The sequence below is a fragment of the Acyrthosiphon pisum genome, chromosome A1 (assembly GCF_005508785.2).
Source record: "Acyrthosiphon pisum isolate AL4f chromosome A1, pea_aphid_22Mar2018_4r6ur, whole genome shotgun sequence".
Lineage (NCBI taxonomy): Eukaryota > Metazoa > Arthropoda > Insecta > Hemiptera > Aphididae > Acyrthosiphon > Acyrthosiphon pisum.
Genome location: NC_042494.1, coordinates 44,699,450 through 44,725,684, shown reverse-complemented (window position 1 = coordinate 44,725,684; position 26,235 = coordinate 44,699,450). Strand labels below are relative to the sequence as shown.

At 27.4% G+C, this 26,235-nt stretch overlaps 2 protein-coding genes across 3 annotated transcripts in view; one reads left to right on the top strand and one right to left on the bottom strand.

Moving 5' to 3' along the window:
* The window catches only part of LOC100158666 (sodium-independent sulfate anion transporter), a 39,593-nt gene that overhangs the window by 5,741 nt on the left and 7,617 nt on the right, over positions 1-26,235 (bottom strand). The window contains exons 2-5 of the mRNA XM_001944983.5: positions 11,849-12,078; positions 8,394-8,589; positions 4,086-4,306; positions 3,834-4,011 (exon numbers count right to left, since the gene is read on the bottom strand). Of these exons, the coding sequence (XP_001945018.2) occupies positions 3,834-4,011; positions 4,086-4,306; positions 8,394-8,589; positions 11,849-12,058 (805 nt within the window). The 5' untranslated portion in view covers positions 12,059-12,078. The remainder of the gene's footprint in view (positions 1-3,833; positions 4,012-4,085; positions 4,307-8,393; positions 8,590-11,848; positions 12,079-26,235) is intronic.
* Positions 4,654-8,338, top strand: LOC100574848 (cytochrome P450 6j1). Of its 2 annotated transcripts, none has more exons than XM_029487113.1 (6): positions 4,654-5,185; positions 5,443-5,975; positions 6,100-6,487; positions 7,474-7,701; positions 7,768-8,013; positions 8,089-8,338. In XM_029487113.1, the coding sequence occupies exons 2-6, from the start codon at positions 5,448-5,450 to the stop codon at positions 8,256-8,258; spliced, it is 1,560 nt and encodes a 519-aa protein (XP_029342973.1). In that variant the 5' UTR covers positions 4,654-5,185; positions 5,443-5,447; the 3' UTR covers positions 8,259-8,338. The 2 variants fall into 2 exon arrangements, with proteins under 2 accessions (XP_029342973.1, XP_003243002.1); XM_003242954.4 differs by having other exon boundaries at positions 4,656-5,185; positions 7,768-8,019.

The window sequence follows — 26,235 nt, the reverse complement described above, 5'->3', positions numbered from 1 at the left end:
CATCAACAAAAACCGTGGTACTATCATAGATATATAATAGTATACTTTAGAAGTTTCAAGTACCCACGAATAATATTATACAATCACAACAAAATAACTAAAATAGTTATCCTAGGTTTTTAATATGTAATTTCGTCCAAATTTGTACTTAAAATGACTATAAAAATAAACTGCGTAAATGTATTTTTTAGATTTTTTGGTAACAGAATTAATTACTTACGTGGAATCTTGTTTTAAATTTTCAATTTTTAGATACAAAAATTGAACATTTTATAAATTTTTAACTACAAAATAATTTTTCAAATTAAAATTTGATAAATTTTGTCCAAATTTGATCTTTAAATGCTTATAAAAAAAAATTGTGCCTATGTATTTTTAATATTTTTCAACTGATATTGTAACAATATATCAGGAGCTTTGTATTAAATTTATACACTTTTTGGCCCAACAGATAAAACTTTATTGATATTTATAGAACAAAAAAACTAAAAAAATTGAAAACTTACAATGTCCGTAAACAGCTCAAAAAGAGTCAAATTATTTTAAAAATTTTATCGTATATATAAAATGCTAATATAAACATTCAGTGAAATTTTCAAGTTTCTACAGTCACTCGTTTTTTAATTACAACAAAATAAGAAAATCGTTACGTAAGAAATCGAGTGAATATCAAATGTTGTAAAAATATGAATTTCAAACGCCCATAAAAATTTAATTTGAGATTCTTATTGACATTTTTTTTTTGGTAAAGGTAGAATATCCTATAAGGAATCTTGTATTACATTTTAAAATCTTAGATTTAAAAAGAAAAATTTTTATGAATTTATAACTCGAAATAATTTGCAAATTTTCGTGATTTTTCCATATTTTGTCATTTTTTGAACTTTAAATGCTTAAAAAAAAAAACTGTGACTAACGATTTTTAATATTTTTCATCTGCCTTTGAAACAATATACTAGGAGCCGTCTATTAAATTTTCAAGCTTTTTTATCCAACAAATAAAATTTTATTGATATTTTTAGAAAAAAAACTAAAAAAAAAGGTGGGTAAGTGGATGTCGCTCTGCTGTACAGTAAGTTACAAGTGGGTCACTGTATAATGGATGGTATTAAATTTGAATTCAATGATATAATATCATTGTATAAGAAAAACGATTCTGAGCGGAGACGGTATGTCAGTCTAGGTATAAGACATAATATTATATATATGGTATTAAAAAAAAATTGACCTATAATAAATTCCAAATTAATCATATCACAATATCCATCAGGTACTTATAACGCGTTATGCATCAACAAAAAACCGTGATACTATCATAGATATATAATAGTATACTTAAGAAGTTTCAAGTATACCCACGAAACATATTATACAATCACAACAAAATAACTAAAATAGTTATTCCAGGTTTTTAATATGTAATTTCGTCCAAATTTGAACTTAAAATTACTATAAAAATAAACTGTGTAAATGTATTTTTTAGATTTTTTGGTAACAGAATTAATTACTTACGTGGAATCTTGTTTTAAATTTTCAATTCTTAGATACAAAAATTGAACATTTTATAAATTTTTAACTACAAAATAATTTTTCAAATTTAAATTTAATAAATTTTGTCAAAATTTGATCTTTAAATGCTTATAAAAAAAAATTGTGCCTATGTATTTTTAATATTTTTCAACTGATATTGTAACAATATATCAGGAGCTTTGTATTAAATTTATACACTTTTTGGCCCAACAGATAAAACTTTATTGATATTTATAGAAAAAAAAAACTAAAAAAATTGAAAACTTACAATGTCCGTAAACAGCTCAAAAAGAGTCAAATTATTTTAAAAATTTTATCGTATATATAAAATGCTAATATAAACATTCAGTGAAATTTTCAAGTTTCTACAGTCACTCGTTTTTTAATTACAACAAAATAAGAAAATCGTTACGTAAGAAATCGAGTGAATATCCAATGTTGTAAAAATATGAATTTCAAACGCCCATAAAAATTTAATTTGAGTTTCTTATAGACATTTTTTTTTTGGTAAAGGTAGATTATCCTATAAGGAATCTTGTATTACATTTTAAAATCTTAGATTTAAAAAGAAAAATTTTTATGAATTTATAATTCGAAATAATTTGCAAATTTTCGTGATTTTTCCATATTTTGTCATTTTTTGAACTTTAAATGCTTAAAAAAAAAAACTGTGACTAACGATTTTTAATAATTTTCATCTGCCTTTGAAACAATATACTAGGAGCCTTCTATTAAATTTTCAAGCTTTTTTATCCAACAAATAAAATTTTATTGATATTTTTAGAAAAAAAACTAAAAAAAAAATGGAAAATAAAAATGTCCGTAAAGAGCTCAAAATACATCAAAATATTTTGAAAATGTAATGGTGTATAGAAGATGCTAAGATAAACATTCATTCAAAATTTTATGTATCTACGGTAATTTTTTTTAAAGTTACACCAAAAACCAAATTCAATTTTGTGAAAAATCGATTTTGCGTAAAAATTCCCGTTTTTCCTTAATTTTTCTTTTGTTTTTCCAGGCGCTTTTGAAAACCACTGGGAAATTTAAATTTTGACCTCCCCAATGCACCAACGATATTCACTTTCTGATCGAACAAGATACTGAAGTTGAAAATCGTAGCATTATTTCGACTACTTATCGTGTACACAGACACAAAAAAAATAAAAATAAAAATAAAAAAATAAAAAAAAATAAAAAAATAAAAAAACACACATCATTGTAAAATCAATACATTCATCGTTCCATTCAGAATCTAAAAACATAAAAATAGAGATAATTAATATAAAAATAATTATCGTTTATTGTTTGTATTTGAAACTGAAGCAAAAAAATGTTTAGTAAAGGGGGCTGTGTATTAACCAATCATAGATCATCGTTAACTAACGAACATGCCAGCCACCTTATTTTTTTAACGATGATTAAGGACTATACAGCTAAACCAGCGTTTTAAATACTATTTTATTTTTATATAGCTTTAAGATTAAACCCTTAAGGTAAACGGAAGTTAATTTTTTAGCACTAGTTTATTTTTTCTTTTTATCAATAAAGCGTTTAAACCAATCTATTATTTATTTGATTACTCATATAACTATTATTAGAACGCTATAATATATTGTGTAGTATGATCAGTATGATTATTCGGTTATAGGATTAATCGGTAATTCGATTATTCGTCATTTTGACCTATAATCGTACTACTCTCAGATTATTCGATTAATCGATTATAATCGAACATTTAACTAATATTCGATTATTGTGGAGAAAAATAATCGCGCAGTCCTATACAGAAGGCCTGGAGGCAATAATACTCATAGAAAACACGATAATAGTACCTATAATGAACATTATATTATGATGCTTGATTTTGCCATCATTTTTAGCTTGAAAAGTGAAATTAAAAAAATTTCACATGTATGCATAAATAATATTTAATGGTTTATCATTATGATAAATAATCAAAATTAGAAAATATTTCTAATAAATATCTTCACGTTAAACCTAAAATAGGTATGCATGTTCTTGAAAATCTCCGCATACAATTAATTAGTATAAAACAATTACTATTGTAAATTACAATATATAATAGTATAATAGTCTTAACTATGAAAGTATAACCAATTTTATTTTCATAATAGAAAAAGCTAATGTTAGGAATATTTTATAAAAACAACACTTTATGATTACAATCTTAATTTATAGATTAAAGTTTAATTATTATATCGGTAGGTACATACCAAATTCAAATATTATTTATCAAAGAATATTTTGATAGAATATAAGATTTATAATTTCTTACTTACCGATTAAAGTCACGTAAGGTTCTGAATCTGGTTTATAACACCAATATGAAATTATTGAACAAGCAACCACAATTAAAGCATTTCTAGATATGGAGAGCAGCCACAGCCCTTTCATAATTGTTCTTTGTTTGTTGGACGGCTTACCATTAGGTCCTAATAATTGAATGTCTTTCACTTTCTAAAAATTAAAGTACAATTATTATTATATTTAAAAAATAGTATTAATCTAGGAATAGAACGCAAGTTATTTACTCGAAGCATGAGTAGTATGATGATAGAAGTAACTCCTAGAATTGTATCATTGGCGCGGTAATTACCAATATTCTGGTACACTTTCAGCAGACAATCTAAAAAGCTTGATGATTCAAACTTCAAGCCAAGAAGACCCTTTAATTGAGATACTGCTATGATAACAGACGTAGCTGATGTAAAACCAACGGTCACCGGGATGGAAATGAAGTCAATTAATACGCCTAGATTAAAATAATTATACTTATATATTTAAATAAAATATAACTGAATTCGATATGTCTAATAATATGTTTACAGTTTAGGTAAATTTATAAATGTAAAAAACAAATCATAATTACTAGTTATATTTTAATACACATAATACCAATATAATTGTTGTATGATGATCTAGGTTATAATTAATATAGAGGTATATTATATTTTTACTTTTTACATAATCATGATTTACATTTAAATATACTTTTTTTTTTTAATTTGTATTGCCACACATCCTACAATATTTTGTAAGAATATTATGTAAAAAAAGTTAATAAAAACAAAATAAAATAAATAAAAGAGTATATACGTATTAATACGTCTTAGTATGAAATATGGATTAAGTATTAGGTACTTCATTTAAAATATAACTATGATGATTATTATTATAACTCTGCTAAATAGATAGGTAAGTGTTTCTTTGTTTTGCGGCTACACTCAGTTCTCTTCGCAGGTCACTGGTCAGCGTGGATCATTCGAAAAAAAAAACGTCTAGATATTACACGTGTTTGCGATTCATACCGCAACAACTTCAAACGAACATATAACTACCTTTCCCACTTATAAAAAATAATAGACTTATTTTATAATTGAAACATATACGTTTGATGTTATGAAGTATTTATTATTTATTATCATTTAAAAGTATTATACAACGCCATAACGGGATAAAAAAATTGATTATGCAAGTATTAACTTGCTACATCTTGTATCTAACAGTCTTTTAAGTTAGGTACTAGATGAATAATAGTTACATACGTTAAAAACACAAATATGCGTGTTATGTTCGAGCAACTGTCAGATTAATCTGCCGAAAACTAAAGAATTGTTGAGATTATAAAGAGGTAAAATACTATTAATACTAAGTATATAATTTGCAATGTTATAATTATGTTTATATCTCAATCATTTAAAATCTTAATAACTTAACTTAGACTTAATATATTATGGTTAATTCATTTGTATGAAAACAAATGTACTATAATACGTTAAAGTTGGTTAAGTATGACATTAGTTTAAACTCTTCTATCTTATTTATTTTTAAGAATAAAAACAATATAACACAAATTATCTATAATAATTGTAATTGTTTCATAAACAGGAGATATGGTTTTTTTCGATAGTTCGCTACTAAATCTGGTGGCTTATGGCATTGTGATTTCTACAACATTTTATTTCTACCTAAGATATCGTTATACGTTTTGGCAACGTCAAGGATGCCCTGTCCCGTTAAAACCTCACATTATATACGGGCATACTAAGGAGGTAACTAAAATGAAAACATGGGTAGGCAAACATTATGCTAACATATATTACAATACTGATGGATACAAGTTTGTTGGGTTCTATCAGTTCCAAAAGCCGAAGCTAATGCTTCGAGATTTAAATATTATTAAAGACGTGTTTACGAAAGAATTTTCAACGTTTCCCAACCGCGGAATAGTATTTGACGACAAGCTGGAACCGCTTACTGGTAATTTATTAACACTGGAAGGCCATAGATGGAAAGTCTTAAGGAATAAATTGACACCAGCATTTACTATTGGAAAAATAAAGAACATGATTGATCTCATAGACGGTCGAGCTCAAGAAATGGTCAGAGTTCTTGAGAAATCGGCAGTGATCGGTGAACAAGTAAACTATTTATACAGTACCTATATATACTATAATATTTTACATTTAAACATAACTAATAACACAGTGGTTTTCAATGGATTTTGTTACGATTTTAAATGTACAGGTTTTAAAATAATTGCAGGTAGAATTTAAAGAATTATTAGCTCGGTTTTCAACCGATGTCATCAGTATTGTGGCGTTTGGATTCGAAACCAATTCGTTGACAAATCCTGATGCAGAATTTCGGAGAGTTGGCCGAATGCTATTTTCGACTAGTCTCGAAACTATCATTAGAAATGCGCTAAATGCGCTGGCTCCAAGTTTAATTGGCTTACTAAAAGTACGAAGTATCAAAAAAGAATATGCCGATTTTTTCTATAATGTAGTAAATGATACAGTCAAATATAGGGAAGAGAATGGTATACAACGAAATGACTTTCTGGACTTACTAATGAAAATTAAACGAGGCCAAAATTTAGCTTCTGATGAAGACAGTAAATCAATATTTGATGAAAATGACGGAAAAGAAGGTACCTATATATATTTTTTAGTTTATCTCAGTGGCGTAATTAAGAATTATTTGTGTGATTTGACGTACGTTTTTATGATCGTATTATCGTGGGGGTTTTTTCCCGTCACCCCCACCTTTTGATCATCCAATGTAATAAATCATTTACCTATTCATTTTTACAAATAACTCATAAGCATACCTAAAATATAAATAATAATAGTAAAATAAAGTCAGTCTTTCATGTTGTTTTGACAAAATGTCAATAATTCTTGTGGATTTACTTTTTATTATAATACACTACTACCATTGCTTACCCATTCAAGTTTTCCTTTAATGGACAAAGATTATAATGGCGGGCCCCGAGAGTACTATGAATATTGGATATTGAATATTATTATATATTATGCCATTATAATTTATAATACTATAATTATAGTTTCATCAAAAATTACTGATATAAAGAAAATCAATTACACAATTTGAATCGCATTAGAAAATATGAAGTTGTATAATGTTATAAGGTATTATTTATATAACTATGTAGTTAGTTTAAATGTGTATTTTAAATAAGATACTTTTTAAAAAATATAATATTTTGCACTACCTACTCTACCTACTTATAAGCAATTTTTATAATTGTTTTAAATTACATTTTGGTTGCCCACCCTAAAAATACATACAAATAAATGCATCGGGGGCCCTTTAAGTACCAAGCCGATGACACTGCTGGTACTTAAATGTTGCATAATATGTGTTAAAATATATTATCACCACGCCACTGATTACAGAATGTTATTTGAGAAAAGGCTGATTAATCTTATATAGAACTTGATACCATAGTAAAATACAGTGAAACTTCCATTTAAGTAAATTTTCTGTTTAACAAAATATTTTTAAGAACCAAATCAAATTAGAACCAAATTTATTCAATTCTATTTAACAAAATTCTCTGTAGTACGAATTTTTTTTATGTTCCACTTCGTAATATGGAAGTTTCACTTTCAGATTTTAAATTTACTATGGACGTTTTGGCGGCACAGTGTTTTGTATGGTTTATTGGAGGCTATGAAACTTCATCAGTTACGTTAACATTCACATTTTTTGAACTTGCCCAGAACCTGGACGTACAGATGAGAGCTCAAGATGAAATTGATTCAGTGCTTAGTAAATACGATGGAAAATTAACATATGAAATATTGCAAGAAATGCCTTATTTAGATATGATTGTATCTGGTTAGTAGAAAAAGTAAATTACTTAAATATTAAAATAAAACATTAATTGCAATTTTAAATTTACAGAAGCCTTGCGGAAGTATCCACCAGTGCCTAATTTGACCAGGAAGGCAGTAAAACCATACAAATTACCCAACTCAGATTTCACCCTTGATAAAGGGCTCCAGGTGGTCATACCAGTGTATGGTATCCATAACGATCCAGAATATTGGCCAGAACCGGAAAAATTCATTCCGGAAAGATTTACAGAGGAAGAAAAGCGCAATAGACCACAATACGCATACTTGCCATTTGGCGCTGGTCCTAGACTATGTATTGGTAAATTATTATTAAATTATTATTGCTGATAAGCAAATACCAATGAAAATATTTTATTAACTTGTTTAGGTATGCGATTTGGAATGATGCAAGTAAAAGTGGCACTGTTTAGAATATTATCAACTTATAACATTTCATTGTCCAAAAGTATGAAATTGCCGATGAAAATGAATCCAAAAACTATACCAGCAAACCCCGATGGTGGTATGTTTCTTCATATTACAAAAAGAAAAAACTAACAAGTAAACAGGTTTCCCAAAATAACTAGGTATACTTAGTATGATTATGATATGATATTACTGATTGATTTAAAAGTATAAAAAGTATATAAATGAACATAATTATTGTACTAATTATTTTTAATTATTACATACCTAGTTTAAGTGATCCCATAATGAACTGTAAGATACCAGACAAAAAACATAATAATACTGCATAGTCTGCGTTTCTATTGACCACTTGTTGGTAAGTCATAAGTGACATTAACGCTGTAGGTCCAATGGTAATGTCCTTACAACTACCAAATACCGTATAAACAATGCATCCAGCAAACGCAGAATATAAACCATACTGTAAAAAAAATATACACATATTAGTATTATATTATATAAATATATTTATATTAGTTTTTCAAGCGTTAACAACTATGGCCATTAGCATTTTGTGGGGGGTTACGGTTAGGGTTTTCAGCCACACGTTTGTATGTGGGGCGAGGATTCGTCGCTAAAAACCTGGGTGGTCACCCATCCGGGAGCTAGTGACGCCGGACAATTCTTGGATCGCAGCACATATTAGTGACTTCGGCCAACTACCGCGTCACACCATGCCCCTTATATTATATTATAAACATTATTGTTCAACTACATTAACCAAAAATATACGAATAAAATTAAAATAATAATCAAAAACACTTATACTACATTGTTGTAAGACTATTTTAATATTTTGCTTCACTAAGAATCTAAAATAACTCCAACCTATACAAGCTAAACCAGTCGACGAACAAATCGATCACATAATCTCATAATTTTTTACTAAAATAAAATTTTGCTCAAGCACAAAAGTTTGAACATGTATTTTTGTATAATATTAAATTAAAAAATATTATAATAAAATGTATGTATTCGAACATTCGAATATTAAAAAGTAAAAAGTAAAACTATATAAATCAAAAGAAAAAAATGATACCTATAACTAAATGTTCTATATTATGATATTATATTGTTTACCTAACAAACAATAACAAAATAATTCACCATCATTGATTTTTGTGTTATCTAAATAAAATAAATCATGTCTTAAGTGTATACTATATAGATGTATTTTTAATAATATGATAATTGATAACCTTTCCTAACAAAGTAAGCTACAATTTTGTAATACGTTATCTTATAAGTTTATAGCAATAAAGGAAACGTAGGTACACCACAAAACCAATGTATTCAATTACATAAAGAATATAACTCCTCTGCATAGCACTTTTCAAAATTAATATTATACTGAATAAAAATAAAAAAAACCTAACTGGATAGTGGATAAATAAACCTGGATGGGCAGTGGGCACTTATCTAAGTGCGCAGGATAATAAAATATCACAGTATTTTACATTTGATTAGGGAGGTAAGGATTATCGAATTTCAAAAATAATTCGTAACTCAATTCACCAAGAATATCGGCTTTTCACAGTTTTCTAAAAATCAGTTGTTCAGCTTTAACTTCACTCATCTGAAGTACGAAGCGTGTTTCTAATATTTAGGTTGTATATTAGTCGTAAGTTTTACAATTAATTGTATACCCAATGGCCAACACGAAATTTCTGAAGCAGCGCTCAATGCCTCCAAAAACAAATTAAAATAATAACCAACTGATCTTTTCCTCGGTCTATATTATGTTATATTGCCATACATAATTAGTTCGACAGAGCTCCAATAATAATTATAGATATGTAAATAATTTATAATTAACAGATATTTTCTAAGATAAATTTAATTTATTAAAAAATACTACTGTGAATGCCGTCTGCGCACAATAAGAGATTCATGACTCAAGTACTTATTAGGCCGATAGTCCACTCAATAGGCTATAGTTAACTAGATTAATCAAAATAAATGGGAATTATTTAAGATTATGAATGTAATATAGTAATATGAGCAAAGCCATAGTAAGCAAAAACTTCACAGATATCGTGCACAACACAATTTTTTTACGCTACGACTTCCGGGATCATTATCGTCAACACGTTACGTTAGGAGGTAGAGAACCTCACCATAAATATTTATTTATATATGTATATTTTTTTTCCGATAATTTATTTTTTACTCATATTATATTTTATAAAATATTAACTATTTTAAAAATCAATTATTTTGGCTTCTGTATTGTTTTCCGGAGCTGAGGCCATGTGGAGGTGGTTGTGGTATGTTGTTTAGGTCATATCAGATATTTTCATACTTCCGGCAACTGGTTAGTGTATGAAATTATTAATTATTAATAAGTAAATATGAATTTTTTTATTCATACATTAGCTAGGAGTTTATTACATTAAATAAATATGAATTTAGAATGTCATTAAAAAAAATATGGAATATTTTATAGTACCTATATACATAGGCAGTTATTTTAATTTAGCACACTAAAAAAGTGGTATAATTTATTCAAAAAATGAATGCATATAAAATTGTATATATCTATAAATACTTTTAACATTTTCAGAAATTTATTTTACCTGTTATAAATAACTATCTATATCAAACATTATTTTAAGTTACTTCCTAGTCATTTTATGATCTAAAAATATGAATAGATAATAACACTCTAACACAGTCAAATGTGTGCTTAAATATGTCATAAAAAAACTAATTTTAATCAAAATATGTTTAGTTTTGGGTTTCTAAACATATGTTTAGCACCTATGTATAACACCTATTATGTTCCCGTTCACTGTTGTGAACATCCATCCCGCCCGTTACCTACTTACCAGTACATTTAGTACGATTGTTAATATATTGTTGATTTTCATTTATTTATTGACTGTAGTTACTGTAGGTACATATATTGTATATGGAATTATAATTTATTTCGTTGTATTAAAATACGTTTAGAATTTAGCACGTTCGCCGAGTGAGCTTTCCTAAATTGTTGTTTTTCATCAAAACTAAATCATAGCAATAAAAAAATTGTCACTTGTACTTTTGAAATATAATACAAACAAAATTAGGATAATACGTAAAATATTAAATACTTGGGAATTTTATGATAGGAATATAGTATTATAATTGTGGAAGTAGTTAAACCTACATATTTTCGATAACATTTAAATAACGACAGATCATGCGCTTTAAATGAATAGCGGACATTGCCTCTTATGAACATTATCACTGTGAAGTTAAAACCTAGACATTTTGCACTGACATGAAAACAAAAAATTCAAGCTATTCGTTTTATGTTACATAATAAATTCACTCTCAAATCGCCATAACATTGTTATAAAAAAACCTCACTGCGCTATTTTTTTTCAGGATACCCCCTTAAAAAGTTATAACAATTAAATGGTGCCATGTAATTCATTAAATGCTTCCCCCCCTTAAAAAAAAGCAAACTAATTAATTAACTAAAAATGCAAATGAATCTCATGAAATGTTCCCTCTACAAATTTAGTGAGTATTCTAATTCCACATTATCAAAAAATGCTGTTTTATCAAACAGATACTATTGTTGTATAAAAAATAATATACTTCAATATTTTCATTTTTATACTAGTGTATTTTAAATCAGCATAATCATATATACATTTTTAACTTAATCCACCACCGGTTTAAGTTTAACTCACCTGCGGTTCTAGACCAGCAAGCGTAGCATACGCCAGCCCTTGTGGCATGACTGTTAGTCCAACAGTGACCCCAGCGACTAAGTCACTGACAGCTTGATCTGCATCGTACTTGGGTAGCCAAGAAACGATCGGCACACGTTTTCTGAACAACTTGCCAATAGACTGATACCGTTTCGGTCGGTACTTGGCTTCGCCGTTGTATTCCGACATGGTGATTGTAGTCTAAATATCTGCAAAGAAAAATAATACTGTTGAATTGTCCACAATGTTTCATTATAATATTATAAATATAATATATTTTCGAATTAAATATTAACGCTATTTAATATTTTTATTTTTGTCGTTGTCCTCTATATTGTTTATAAAAAGTACACAATGAAAGTTCATTAAGGTACACATATTTATTAATAATTAAATCTAGATAGGTATTTTACACTCTACAGTCTTTCACATACCATGAATACTATTTTATGTCTCATTTATTATTTTAAGATTATATTTTATACTATAATACAAGCAACTACCTACCTACTTGAGTGTTTCTAATAAGTTATGTCATTAAAATAATTCATGTATTTTGTTCTGTTATAATATTATAATTTATAATACACATAGATACTAAGTATAATAGGTACCGTGTAGAAATTTGATATTGTCTAAATTACAAATATATTATATATATATATAATCATTGGCGCCGAAGTCCATGCTAACTTCGGGCCGAGGTCCAACCTCTTTTTGAAAAATGTGGTCGGCTGGCCATATTTTATTTACAACTTACATCATACGTTTATTATGAGCATGAGTATATTCAAGCCATGATTATGAATAAATGTATATTCATTAACCTCTATATTAAATAATTAAGACATTGAGACCATGAAGTTTTGAAATTGCCCGACTACATTTTAAAAAGTCCAGCGCCACTATGTATATACTATATACTATAATAATTTACTATCGTTCAAGAATATATTGTATTTTCGCCAATTCTCGTTTATCAATATTAATATAAAAGACATAGGACTACTTACATTGTAATAACTAATAAGTAATAACCGATAGTTTTAAAAAGATACACCACACTATTAAAATTTAAAACTGATAACATTAATATACCTATTAAATTTATTTACTTTAAAAAATATGAGATACTATAGAAGGTGGCTCCAAACGTTCAGATGTGTAGTAGTCGTGGGTGCGTACATTTAAATGCAATAATGAATTATTGTGTTCGTAAAAAAATTTGCTTCGTAAAAATTAAAAAATTACCTTTTAATAGTAAACTCTTACCAGCGTCTATTATTAAATCTACAGAAGCACTGTGCAACATGTTGAACTTTTTACTTAGGTACCCTATTAACAATGTCATGACTACATTATCATTATTATAAAACCCAAAGTTATCTTACTAGTTACTTACGCCACTCATAATCTATCATGGTCTAAAGAAACAAAACTATAATGACACATGATATGTAAAATATTTATTAATTAAATATATATATATAAAAATGTAAATTTAATTGACTTTTAACAATCCCAAGATTTAATTAAAAATAGTAGATTAGTGGTAGGATGCGTTAAAGCATCGAGTTATGGCCATTATGACTAAATCTGATCTAAGACTTATTTCTTTTTAAAGATTTATACTGTATGCCAAATATTAAAAACAGTTAGTTCTGATATGATATGTGTTTCAAAAAAACAAAACATACCTATTACAACAACCGAACAACGAAAATGTGAAGCAACTGTCATGTCAACGTCGCGCCTATCAAATAAATCGGTGTACATAATACATCAACACATATATAATATATATTGAGGAACGGGTTATAGGTATCTGTCATCTGCGTGAATGTTAATAATGAATGATCAAATCCACACTTTGTATAGAACACACCGTGAACAACTTGTTGCCATTCAATATTATGTACACTTGTATAGTATAAGATATTCTTTCTCGTCACGTGAGTATTGTTGTACAGGTACTCCGACCTTGCTTTATCGTAAAAACAAAAACCAAATTTATAATAATAACAAACGAAGTTGATGGCACATACAAAAAAAAACATTGATCGAGATAACAAATAAATGATCAGTTACACATACGGAAACACTGTTGTGAAATCGATATTGGTACCACAGCGGTCCTGTAACCACAGAAGAAATTGTGAAATTGTGCGTGTGTGCTCGACGTTATAGTATACATAGTTACCTATTGGGTGGTATTCAGACCTCAAGGTTCCGAAATAACTTAGTGTATGAGTTATCTTGTATGGTTTTCTGTTCATTGTTATATTGGTCAATAAGGCAAGAGCTAACTGTATCCTTAGTAACAAAGCATTAGGTAGGTACTCAGTTGCGACATTGGCAGGCCCAGCGAACCGTTCCGTTATATAATTTAATAACTGCTGTAGTTAGTAGGTATATTTTAATTCATAATCCAAGGCGAGATGTATGTAATTAATTTAAACTTTCAAAGTGTAAAATATTTTTAGAACGTGATCGGAGCGTGGAATGTATTGGTTTCATAATAGGTTAGGTATTTTTCTATTAGTTATGACATATTTTGTTTAGTTAGAATGACTTATATAAAAGTTACATTTAAAACTGCTATGAAATATACATTTGTCACAATGACACAGAAGATAAGAAATTTTTGATTTTCCCTACATTTTCAGTAAGAGTTGTGGTCGAGTTGTGGTAACACATTGTGAAATACAGCATACTGGTTATAGTTTAACTATTTTCGACTACCTATCTACAATAATGATTGTGAAGAACTATATTTTAAATCGAGTAGCTACATTTTTTTTTCATATTTTAATTACTTAAGTTGTAATCTTAGTTGGAAATTTCATATTGAAAATGTGGTTGTGAGATTAAGATCTGTTACTTGCAAATATTTCCAACTAAATAAACTCTTACCAACAGACACTTTGTATACAGTACATAACGCACTCCTTAAGTCGATTTTCCAATACGGTCTATTAGTAGGGGTGGATGTTCTGATAATTATATACTTAATTTTAATGCTATGCCGCTAGAGCTGAAAAAAATATTGTTAAAAATGTAAATAAAAAGAATTAGGTATGAATTAAAGAAAAAAACTATTGTATATTGATTGTTACTTGAACAATACCGTATACCTACTATTTAGGATATAAGTTTTATAAATACCTATTGTAAATTTAAATATTAAGATTTTTTTATTGTATACTAACAACTCATTTAACTCGCCACAAGCTCTGCTAAAAGTAAATTAAATAATTAATATACTTAAAGTAACTGTATTATCTCGTGCTCTCGTGTATTATTTATTCAATAATAATATAAAAAAAAAAAAAAAAATGGCAGATATAAAATAGTTTTATAATAAAATAAAACAAAAGTCAAATCATATACGTTTGTATAACATTTACAAATATGATCAATTATGGTCCAAAACAACCCATATTTCTGTTTACGTATATTAAATTTAATAGCACAACAATTATAAGTTATAACTAATAGCACAATAATTATAATTAGATTTTTATTTCCTAAGGTGATTAAGTGTATCAAAATACAAATTATTAGTATTTTTATACAATGTTATAGTATAGGATGATATTTCATCAATCATAATTAAACATCATATTTTGTCACTTATTTGTGATAACCATTTTCTATTATTAACATAATATATATTTTAATCACGCATATTTTACTTTAAATGGTATTCAAATAAACATTTTTTATTCTAATAAAATGCATGATAAAGGTTCTTAAAAATCAATATTAAATTTAATTAAGAATGAGTGATATAACAATGAATATTGTCTCAAACAGTCAAACCATATTATTCAATGCTCATTGAGATATGATGGTTATATAAAAATCGTCAAATTTACTTAATGTATACACCTATATATAGATTGAGCGTATAATATCAAATAAAAATGTAATAAATATTAAATTGAATTAAAGCATTACACACAGTATGTAATATATTAAACTTGTATATTTAATATCTCAATTGAAATTGGTACTTATAAATTATAGGCTATAAATAAATATTAGTAGATATTAGTGTGATACGACTCGTGTATTCAAGTGATGCTGACACTAAATGTTTGCTTTTGAAAGTTCTACACTGCTACGCAAAAAATGTATGGTGAGCTATTTAAATGCTATGCTAATAATAATGTATAGCTGTGATGGTTCATTTACAGTTTAACGCACAAGCAATATACTTAAGGTTAATCATTATTGCTATGTGATTTAGTTTATACAACAATTTAAATTACGAAGAAAGCTTTATCGACAAAGCTATATTACTTATTCTAAAACCAATTTAATCTTACAATATTTTAACACTCGGTCAGCATAATTCTATACACCTTTTATTAAACCAAGTGATTTTAATTATTTTAATTTTCAATTTCATATTAAAGAGCTCGATATTAGATTATTACTATGCCTTTTATTTCAAACGAATAATTCATTTAAATATTACTTTGACAAATAAATTATTAGGGCTGTGATGTTTAGAACAACATAGTACCTAAGAAATATATATTATTGTGTTAAATATATCTAAATAATAATATTAATATTTCACATAATATATAATAAGTATATAGGTAATAATATTCATTGACGTTTATGTAGATTATAAATTTAATATTTATTAAATATTGAAACACTTAATATATTTTTGTGATAAAATAAATTTAAATGTATGATTTTATAGTCGAAAATAACTAACTGCATTATTAAAATTGAACGAGCGTTTTATTCAATATAATAAGTACATAAACGATTTTTTTCAACGCTGCTTAATTTCGACATAATGATAATGAAGTTATAAGCATATTTCAAATGCTATGATAAATAATAATAACTATCCCCAATGCCCAATTATTTAAAATATCCCCAACATTAAATACGTTTAGTGATTATTTTTATAAACAGACGTCTTTGAAAGCTGTATCTTACTTCGTTGGCCATATTAAAGTAACATGGGACCAGTGGCGCCCAACCCTATTACTAGGTGTAGCGGTCGCTACACATTGAAAATAAGGGGTGGGTGGGTATAATAACATAAAATAATTAACTTGAAATATGTTCATTATTAATCATAGATTATATTGGTTGATACCTTAATATTTACTAATATTATCAATTAAAATATGATAAAATGTATAAAATAATATAATTTTGAGTTTGCGAGGGGGTGGGTAGGTGGTTAAAATTATTTCTTGCTACACCTGAAAAATATATCTCGGGCACCACTGCATGGGACTGTGAAATAGGCTAAACGATAAGATCAGTGTGCTTAAGATATAGAGAAAGCTCATATAATATATTTTATAAACGAGTTTTAAGACCATATAATATATTGACTAAAATCTTATTTATTTAATTGTTTCTTAAAACTTACACACAACAAACAATAGAGTATTTAAATAAAAAAATATATGACTTATAACTAACGCTGATATAATTTTATTAAATTCCCAAAACTGGTATAGTACCTGCAATTATAGAAGGTTACCTACTTTAAATGTGTCATTTAATGTTTACTAGAAGTCGTGAAAATTATATCCACGAAGTACTAAAATACGATAAGCATAATTTCTTTGTACGTTGTACCTATATCAAGCAAATACCTGACGCAAAAAAAATAATTTGTCACACCTAGGTACATAATATTAAAATTACTATATTAAGCATAAAAGTGTTCATACGTAGATGGTAGATCAATATAGGACATAACTATAAAATAACAAACAAAATAATATTATACATATGGGTATAATAATGGTGGTTGTAACATATTATCTAGAATCTAGATACATAAGCATATAATATTATCATACAATAGTAGGTTCTAGACTTACAACCTATATACGTATACGTCTTACGAGTCTTATACCTACCCCACGAGAAAAAAAATCAATGATAAAATGTTTATTGTATTATTGGTAGATGGTACTAATATATTACAGTATCACTCCCTTGAGATCCAAGCTTAATTAAAATTCATTGAAAAAAAATATGTAACTACTTACATACTAAATACTTAAATACTAAAAAAGCTTATCTATCTTTTGACTTATTAGGTACTTATTAAAACATTTTGAATAGCTCGTCACTATTCCCAACGAACAAAGAGTGTGTCTATTATTATGATTTATAATAATTACTTTTAAGTAAATATATTGTAATATGTAATTGTATTACTCGTTTGGAGTGGACATTAGGCAATGTATGTACATAATGCACACTAGTCAAAAAAAATTCTGGTGTGAATATTATTAAGAGCTTCATAAGCATTAAAAATATAAATATTTACAACGCAACAAAAAACAAAACCCCTCGAAGCAGATAAAAGACTACCTACTATAATTTAAAATGTTACCTGAAACTAACATTCTAATATTAATAAATGTTATTTTATTATTAATGCCATGAAAAGAATTTACAAAATCAGCATCATATTATACATATTAAATTGATATCTTTGTTCTCGACATGACTTAATAAATAATAATACATACAATAAATACAATTCACGTATAATTTTTTAAAAAAACACAAACTTCCATTCATTTTTAATTTGACATGAATTAATTACAAACATATTTACTCGTAAATCTAATACATAAATCATGATATTTATGAAACCAGACAGATCACTTAAATGGGTTTACCATAATACCCACACACGACACACTGTGATAAATATTAATTAAAAATTTAAATAACTGTGGTATGTGCCCTGTGGGATTCAGTTGTCGTAAGCAGTGACATATAGTTAATTAATTTAATCATAGGAAATTGCTTACGATGAACATGTCTGAGCGTAATATTTACAATACTGTATATGAAATATATAGGTTGGTCTTACAACTGTACCAGGTACACCTAAAAATTTTAATTCACTTTGTAGCACCTTAACATGAAAAAAACAGGGGAAGTCGCACTGCTGTACCTATAGTACTATCTCTGTAGCACTTTATCTCGACCTTTTGAGTAGGTCACTATAATGGATGTGTTAAAACTTAAATTTGATATCAATGATAAATCATTTCACCCGACAAACGATTCAGCGTGGAGACTGATCATAGTCAGATAGTTAATTATATCATATTATATTTAAACTACTATTAGTAATCCGGTAAATTGAACTAATTTTTTCCTACAACAAATTACATACATTATAATATAATATTAACTATTTTTATAATTTATATTATTTTATATACTAGGTACTATAATAATAGCCATTACTAACATTTAACAAACAAGTCAATACAGATGTTGAAATGTATAATGGTATGAATAGACTCGTCATATTTTAACTAGGTAGCTAAAAATGAAGCTAATTATTTTGAACATTTAGTTGAATATATATTTAATACGCAGTAGCTAAAAGTCCCTTCGAATAATATTATTGTTATATTATTTATCACAACAAACTTTTTACTACCAACTTATAAAGTCCATAACAAAACTGGTAAGGCACTCTCCTATAGGTACAGTAGGTCGGTACTGTATAGATGGGTCGCTGTAATGGATGGGTTGTTAAATTTGAATTAAATTATATAAAATCATTGTATATACGAAAAACGACGATATGAGCGAAGACGGTCTGTTAGCCATAATATCACTAAGTATATTTTATGACATAATTTTTACCTTAGTAATTTATTCAACTAATAGACATTAGTATTACAGTATGTTGAATTAATTATTTTCAAAGAAAGTGCATTTGGAAATATCGTATTTGTACAATATTATAATATAGGTAACTACATCAAAAGTTTCATGTACCCACGAATAATATTTTTAATGAAAACAAAATAACTTTAAAATCATTATTCTTCGTTTAATATCTAATTTTGTCTAAATTTATCTTAAAATACCAATCTATAAAAAAACCTGTGTTTGTGAGAAACCCTATTTTTATTTTAAAACTTTATAGCTATAAAAATTGAACATTTTATAAATTCTTAACTATAAAAAAGGTGGGTAAGTGGATGTCACTCTGCTGTACAGTAGGTTACAAGTGGGTCACTGTAATGGATGGTGTTAAATTTGAATTCAATTCAAATATGAATTGAATATAATATCATTGTATTAGAAAAACGATTCTAAGCCAGTTAGTTACTAGAGTCCTAGCATTTTGTCAATATTTGAACTTTAAATGCTTATAAAAAAAAATTGTGATTATGGATCTTTAGTTTTTTTCATCTGCCTTTGAAACAATATACTAGGAGCCTTCTATTAAATTTTCAAGCTTTTTTAACCAACAAATAAAATTTTATTGATATTTATAGAAAAAAAAACTAAAAAAAATGGAAACTGAAAATGTCCGTAAAGAGCTCAAAATAAGTCAAAATAGTATATAATATATAGTGTATAGAAAAAGCTAATATAAAAATTCAGTCAAAATTGCATGTACCTACAGTCATTTGTTTAAGTGTTGCATCAAAAACCAAAATCAATTTTCTCGAAAACAGATTTTGCGTAAAAATTCACGTTTTTCCTTAATTTTCTTTTGTTTCTCACGGTGCTTTTGAAAACTACTGAGAAATTTTTACTTTTGACCCCCCAAAGTACCAACTAGATTCACTTTTCTATCAGAAAAGATACTGTTGAAGAAAATCTAAGCATTTTTACTGTCCTAAAAGGTGATGACAGACAAAAAAAAAAAAAAAAACACACATCATTGTAAAATCAATACATTCATCGTTCTAGTCAGAGTCTAAAATAATTTGAAAGTTTTTGAGAAAATATGAAATTTAAATGCTTTTATAATAAAATTGTGTCAATGTATCTTTAATACTACTTTAAACTGCTACTATAAGGACTTATAGGGAATCTTATATTAAATTTTAAAATTTTATATATAAATTTAGGTAAACATTTTATTGACAAATTTTATGAAAAAAATAAAAAAAAATTGAAAATTGAAAATGTCTTTAAATAGCTTAAAACGAGTCCAAACATTTTAAATATTTTTATCATGTATAGGAAATGATAAGATAAACATTTGGTAAAAAAAGGTATCCATGATTCATATTTCATATATATATATATATATATATGTATAATATTCTTATATTACCTATGCTATATTGCTATGATTATTCGTTTTTTAATAATAACAAAATAAGAAAACCGTTCGATAAGAATTCACGGGTAAATACCCAATGTCAAAAAACTTTGAAATTTTCATGAAATAATAATTTGTAAATGTTTGTGATTTTGACGAGTTTTGTCAACATTCTTACATCAAACGCTCATAAATACTAATGTGAATATACGCTCAACTGTTTTATATTCTGGGTAGAACGATGAATGTATTGATTTTACAATGATGTGTGTGTTTTTTTTTCATTTTTTTGGTTTTTGGTGCAACTTTTAAAAAAATGACTAGGTATATATGCAATTTTTACTGAATGTTGATATTAGCATTTTCTATACACCATGCCTTTTTTTTAAATATTTTGACTTTTTTTTAATTTACACCAACAAGAGGAGAAACCATGTTCAAGTTTTTTGAGTGAGCAAAAATCGAAATTTTCTTATACCTATAATTAGCCTCAAAAAGAATCAAAATATTTTTTAAAATTTTATGGCGTATAAAAATACAAATATAAATAGTCGGTGAAAATGTCATGTATTTACCGTTACATCAAATATCCATATCGATCATATCAAAAACTGGCCCTGCGTAAGATTCACCGTTTTTCCTTAATTTATTTTTTTCCTGACGATTTTGAAAAATATTGGGAATTTTTTATTTTTGACTAAAGTACTAACTAGATTCATTTCCCTGTCAGAAAATATACTGAAGTAGGAGATTCAAACACTTGTATTGCCCCAGAAGGTGATAAAAGACAAAAAAAAACAGATCATTTTAAAATCATACATTTATCACTCAGAATCTAAAATGGTGCAAATATATTTTTGAGATATTTATTTTTCTGTAAAAAAAACTTATGACGAACCGGTATTAAATTTTCAATTCTTAGTCATAAATATTTAAAATTGTAAAGATACATTTTTAACTAAAAAAATAAGCATATTTTCGTAATTTATCGAAATACTTCAAATTATTATAAAAATAAGTTGTACGTATGTATTAATAAATATTTTTAGTTACCGTACGAATAACTTATTTGAGATCTTGTAATATATTTTCAAACTTTTAAGCTAAACGTAAAAATGTTATCAACATTTATAGAAAAAAAACTAAACAATAAGTAAATTTCAAATACCTTCAATTACCTATAAAAAACGCATACAATTAGTCTAAATATTTTAAAAATATCATTAAGTATAGAAAATGATAATTTAAACACATAATATGCTCTATGCAACGACAGAAAATGTCTCGGCCTGACAAAAACTTTTTATGGTGGTTTTGTTACGCTTCTCATGCGACAATCTATCATAGTCTCGCTGACAAAGTACCTACCTTTATTATAATACAATAATATATCATGTTTTGGAATATATGTTTGTACTAAACATATATTTATATGCCTATACTGTTTTTTAATTTCAAATAAAAATAACTATTATGAGGTATCTTGTATTAAATTTTCAACATTTTTACTAATAAATAAAAATATCAGTTGAAAAAAAAATATATTTACTATGCATAAATGTATCATGTATTATATCAGGTGATTCTTTTGTCATGAACCACTCATTATTTCAAAAAGTATAAATATTTTTGAAAAACATACAATTTTAATTTCATATTCCAAAGCAGAAAATTTTTCTAAGTATATTTCGATAGGTACATAAAAATTGAATTTACGATGAGTATAGTATATATTTGTATGTTATGAGTACCTTTTTACAGGGAGGTTTCTCCAGTTTAAGCAGCCATTTCTACGTGCTCCACCGTGTAATATAATACCAATTATGTCAAAAACTTTTTCTTTAATTATTTTATTTTATATCGATTATTTTTTAAATTACTACAAATTTTTGACACTCAAATAGTACCAAATAGATAACATTTTCAACCATAAACCACTTTCATTATAGTAAAATTGATAAATATTAAATATTGACCTAATGTGCAGTTGTTTATATTATACTAAGTTATGTATTGTAATTAAAAAAAATATATATAATCATGATCGCTTATCAACATGATATGAGTAAAACAAAAATTTAAATTACAAATGTATGTAAAAAAACCTGTTGTTACTACTTACTGGTTGGAATAGTGAAGTAGTTTTCAAAAAATGAAAGTACGTATAGGTACTTACAACATTGTTATTTTTCTGAAGTGACTAAATCTTGTTACATATTAAGTTCTATAGCTCTATATATTATTTATTCACTTAAACGAAACCAGAGCCACACCAATAAAACTAAACAATAATCTAAACCTTTTAGTGATAAGAATAATATGTTGGTCACACCAATAATATAATAAGATATCAATACCTTTAGGAAATCCAATAAATCTGGTTTGGGATACGAGTTGACTAAAACTGTATATTATTATATTTATAACCGAGTGAACTCAATATGCATATTTTTTAAGAGAAATCGTAGCTTGTCAATTTTGCTTACCAAAAATACCTAAATATCTATAAATTCATTAAGCTTTAGACTCAGCTCTGATGTTTTAAAAATTTCAAATAGTTTTAGAAAATAAATCCAAATATATCTGTATGAAAACTGGCACAATACCTGTTAAGTGATTTGAAATTATGATTGGTATTAGCAAACTTTTACCTACTTGTCACAACTTTCAAAACTACCAAAACATTTATGTACAATAGGTTCTTTTTCCTTTTCATCGTCATAAAAACTATTTATTTATTTTGTTGAAGATAATTATTTCCAAGTCTCAATTTAATTTTTAAGTCTATAGGTCCAAACACATGTAATTCAACTAATTCAAGACTTAGAAAACTGAAATAAAAATTAAAGGATGTTATGTTCGAATTATTTTAAATATATTATAATGTTACTTATAGTGAATAGTGTATATTATTATTTAACTAGGTATAACTTAGAGGTTATAATCTTAATATTTATACCACTATTGTCTTTGTCTATAATGGTATAGTTAATAGTTATTAACAAATTTAAATTACTAAAAATATAGGTCAAAGACCGATTAAGTAAATGAAACAAAATGTCTTATACAATTTTGAATAGTATAATATTAGAACGACGTACCTATGTAAAACAGAAAAAATAATTAAGTAACCTTACCCGAAAGAAAACCTAAAACAAAACCGGTCGTTTTTAATTTCTATGTTTTGCATATGTTTGGTATGTAAAAGAGTCAAAACAAGTTATATTTAGCAACAGCTAAAAATGAATTAGACTAGGTATATTTATTTAAGTTTTGATATTTTACGCAAAAGAGCAAAGCTCATTAAATCTTCGAAAGTAATAAACAATTATAATGAGAACTGCAAGTGTATACAATTTTAATTATTTATGGTATTTTTTAAGATTTAAGTAATTGTCAGTCTCGCACGGGTATCGTTACTAAGCACACGTGTTTAATTTCGCTCTCGAGTTATTCGTCGACAACTTTCTCCAAACTCAATGGATTTTATTCTAATTTGCAGTAATAAATAAATCCAAAAAAACTAAGTTCTCGCCCACGTATGGTTATCTTTTTCACAGTCATCTTCAACCGTGCCAAGTCTAAAAAGTAAGAAATTAATTACTATTATCGATTAATTAATTACCGCCTCGAGGCACCGCTCATCCGGTGACCTTTGGACAGTAGATAACCGTTAGCGGCACAATGTCGCGTAATCAGCCAATTAAAAATAAACCCTCCAACGAACGCTCATCTAAACAGAGCGGTTCCAAAGTCTCATTGCCTACTATCAAAATCGTCAAAACGTCTACCTCCAATAATTCAAACAATGACGGATCCGGTTGGACCGTACAAACCAAACATACGTCTTCTCCAGGTACGTTTCCCCACCCAAAAGGGATCAAAACAAATAAATCTTTCTTTACGCCAAACCGTTACGAAGTTTTAAATGATGAAGTCGAATCCAGCGAAACCAACGAAATGGCCACCGAATCCGCTCCCCAACTACCTCGAAATGCTATATCGAAATGCTTTACTCCTCATGATATACAGCCTAGTGCATCTCAACTAGAAATAGTGGATAGCTCTCTCAATTCACCCCTTCCCGTGTCACTTCCCGCTAAAAACACCTCTCCGGGTGAAATTGAACACATTATCAAGCAACTCCCTATTAAAAAATCACCAGGTCATGATTTAATTAGTAATGTTATTACAAAGAACCTCCCCAAAAAAATTATTTTTTTTTTATCACTCATATTCAACGCCATTTTCAGACTATCGTACTTTCCAAACACTTGGAAATACTCGGTCGTTATTCTAATACCTAAGCCCAATAAACCACCACAAGATCCTGCCTCTTATAGACCCATAAGTCTTCTCCCAACCTTTTCAAAAATTTTTGAGAAAATTCTTTTAAAAAGACTCATTCATTTTGCTTCTTCAAAAAACATAATTCCACACACACAATTCGGATCCAGATCAAAACATTCTACATTGCATCAATTACACAGAACAGTCGATATCATATCCAGCTCCCTGGAAAAAAAACATTTCTGTACAGCAGTATTCATTGACATCTCCCAAGCCTTTGATCGAGTTTGGCACGACGGACTAATGTACTTAAAAAGTTCATAACCGCCCCTCTTTTCCTCTTGATAAAATCATATCTATCAAATCGTTTCTTTACTGTTCGCCTAAATAACACCTACTCAACCCGTTACACTATTAGAGCTGGAGTCCCACAAGGAAGCGACATCGCTCCATTCCTTTACTCGATTTTCACTCATGACATACCCAAGACATTTTACACATCTTTAGGCACATACGCTGATGATACGCTAATAACCGCCTCCCACGAAAGCCACGTCACAGCCAGTGAAATGATTCAAAACCATTTAAATATGATCAGCTTGTGGGCAAACAGATGGAAAATTAAAATAAATGAAACTAAATCTGTTCAAGTAACTTTTTCACTTCGTAATCTCGATTCTCCACCTGTCACGTTAAACAATATAACAATTCCTAAGGCAAACAAAGTCAAATACCTTGGACTAACTCTCGACAAACGCTTAACCTGGAGCCCACACATTAAACTGAAACGCAAAACTGTTAACTCTAGACTCCATATCCTTAGACCACTCCTAAAATCCAAACTTTCCCTTTCCAATAAACTTACAATATACAAATCAATAATTCGACCAGCTTGGACATATGGTATCCACTTATGGGGCTCTGCAAAGCCCTCTAACACCAACACTTTTCAAGCTTTTCAATCTATCTGCCTACGATTAATAAC

What these genes read in the sequence shown, in the direction of transcription:
- LOC100574848 (XM_003242954.4), top strand. Translation starts at nt 5,448, where the DNA reads ATGGTTTTTTTCGATAGTTCGCTACTAAATCTGGTGGCTTATGGCATT. An exon ending in TGAAAATGACGGAAAAGAAG is followed by an intron (nt 6,488 to 7,473) that starts GTACCTATATAT and finishes TTTCACTTTCAG; the next exon opens with ATTTTAAATTTACTATGGAC. An exon ending in TGGTCCTAGACTATGTATTG is followed by an intron (nt 8,020 to 8,088) that starts GTAAATTATTAT and finishes TAACTTGTTTAG; the next exon opens with GTATGCGATTTGGAATGATG.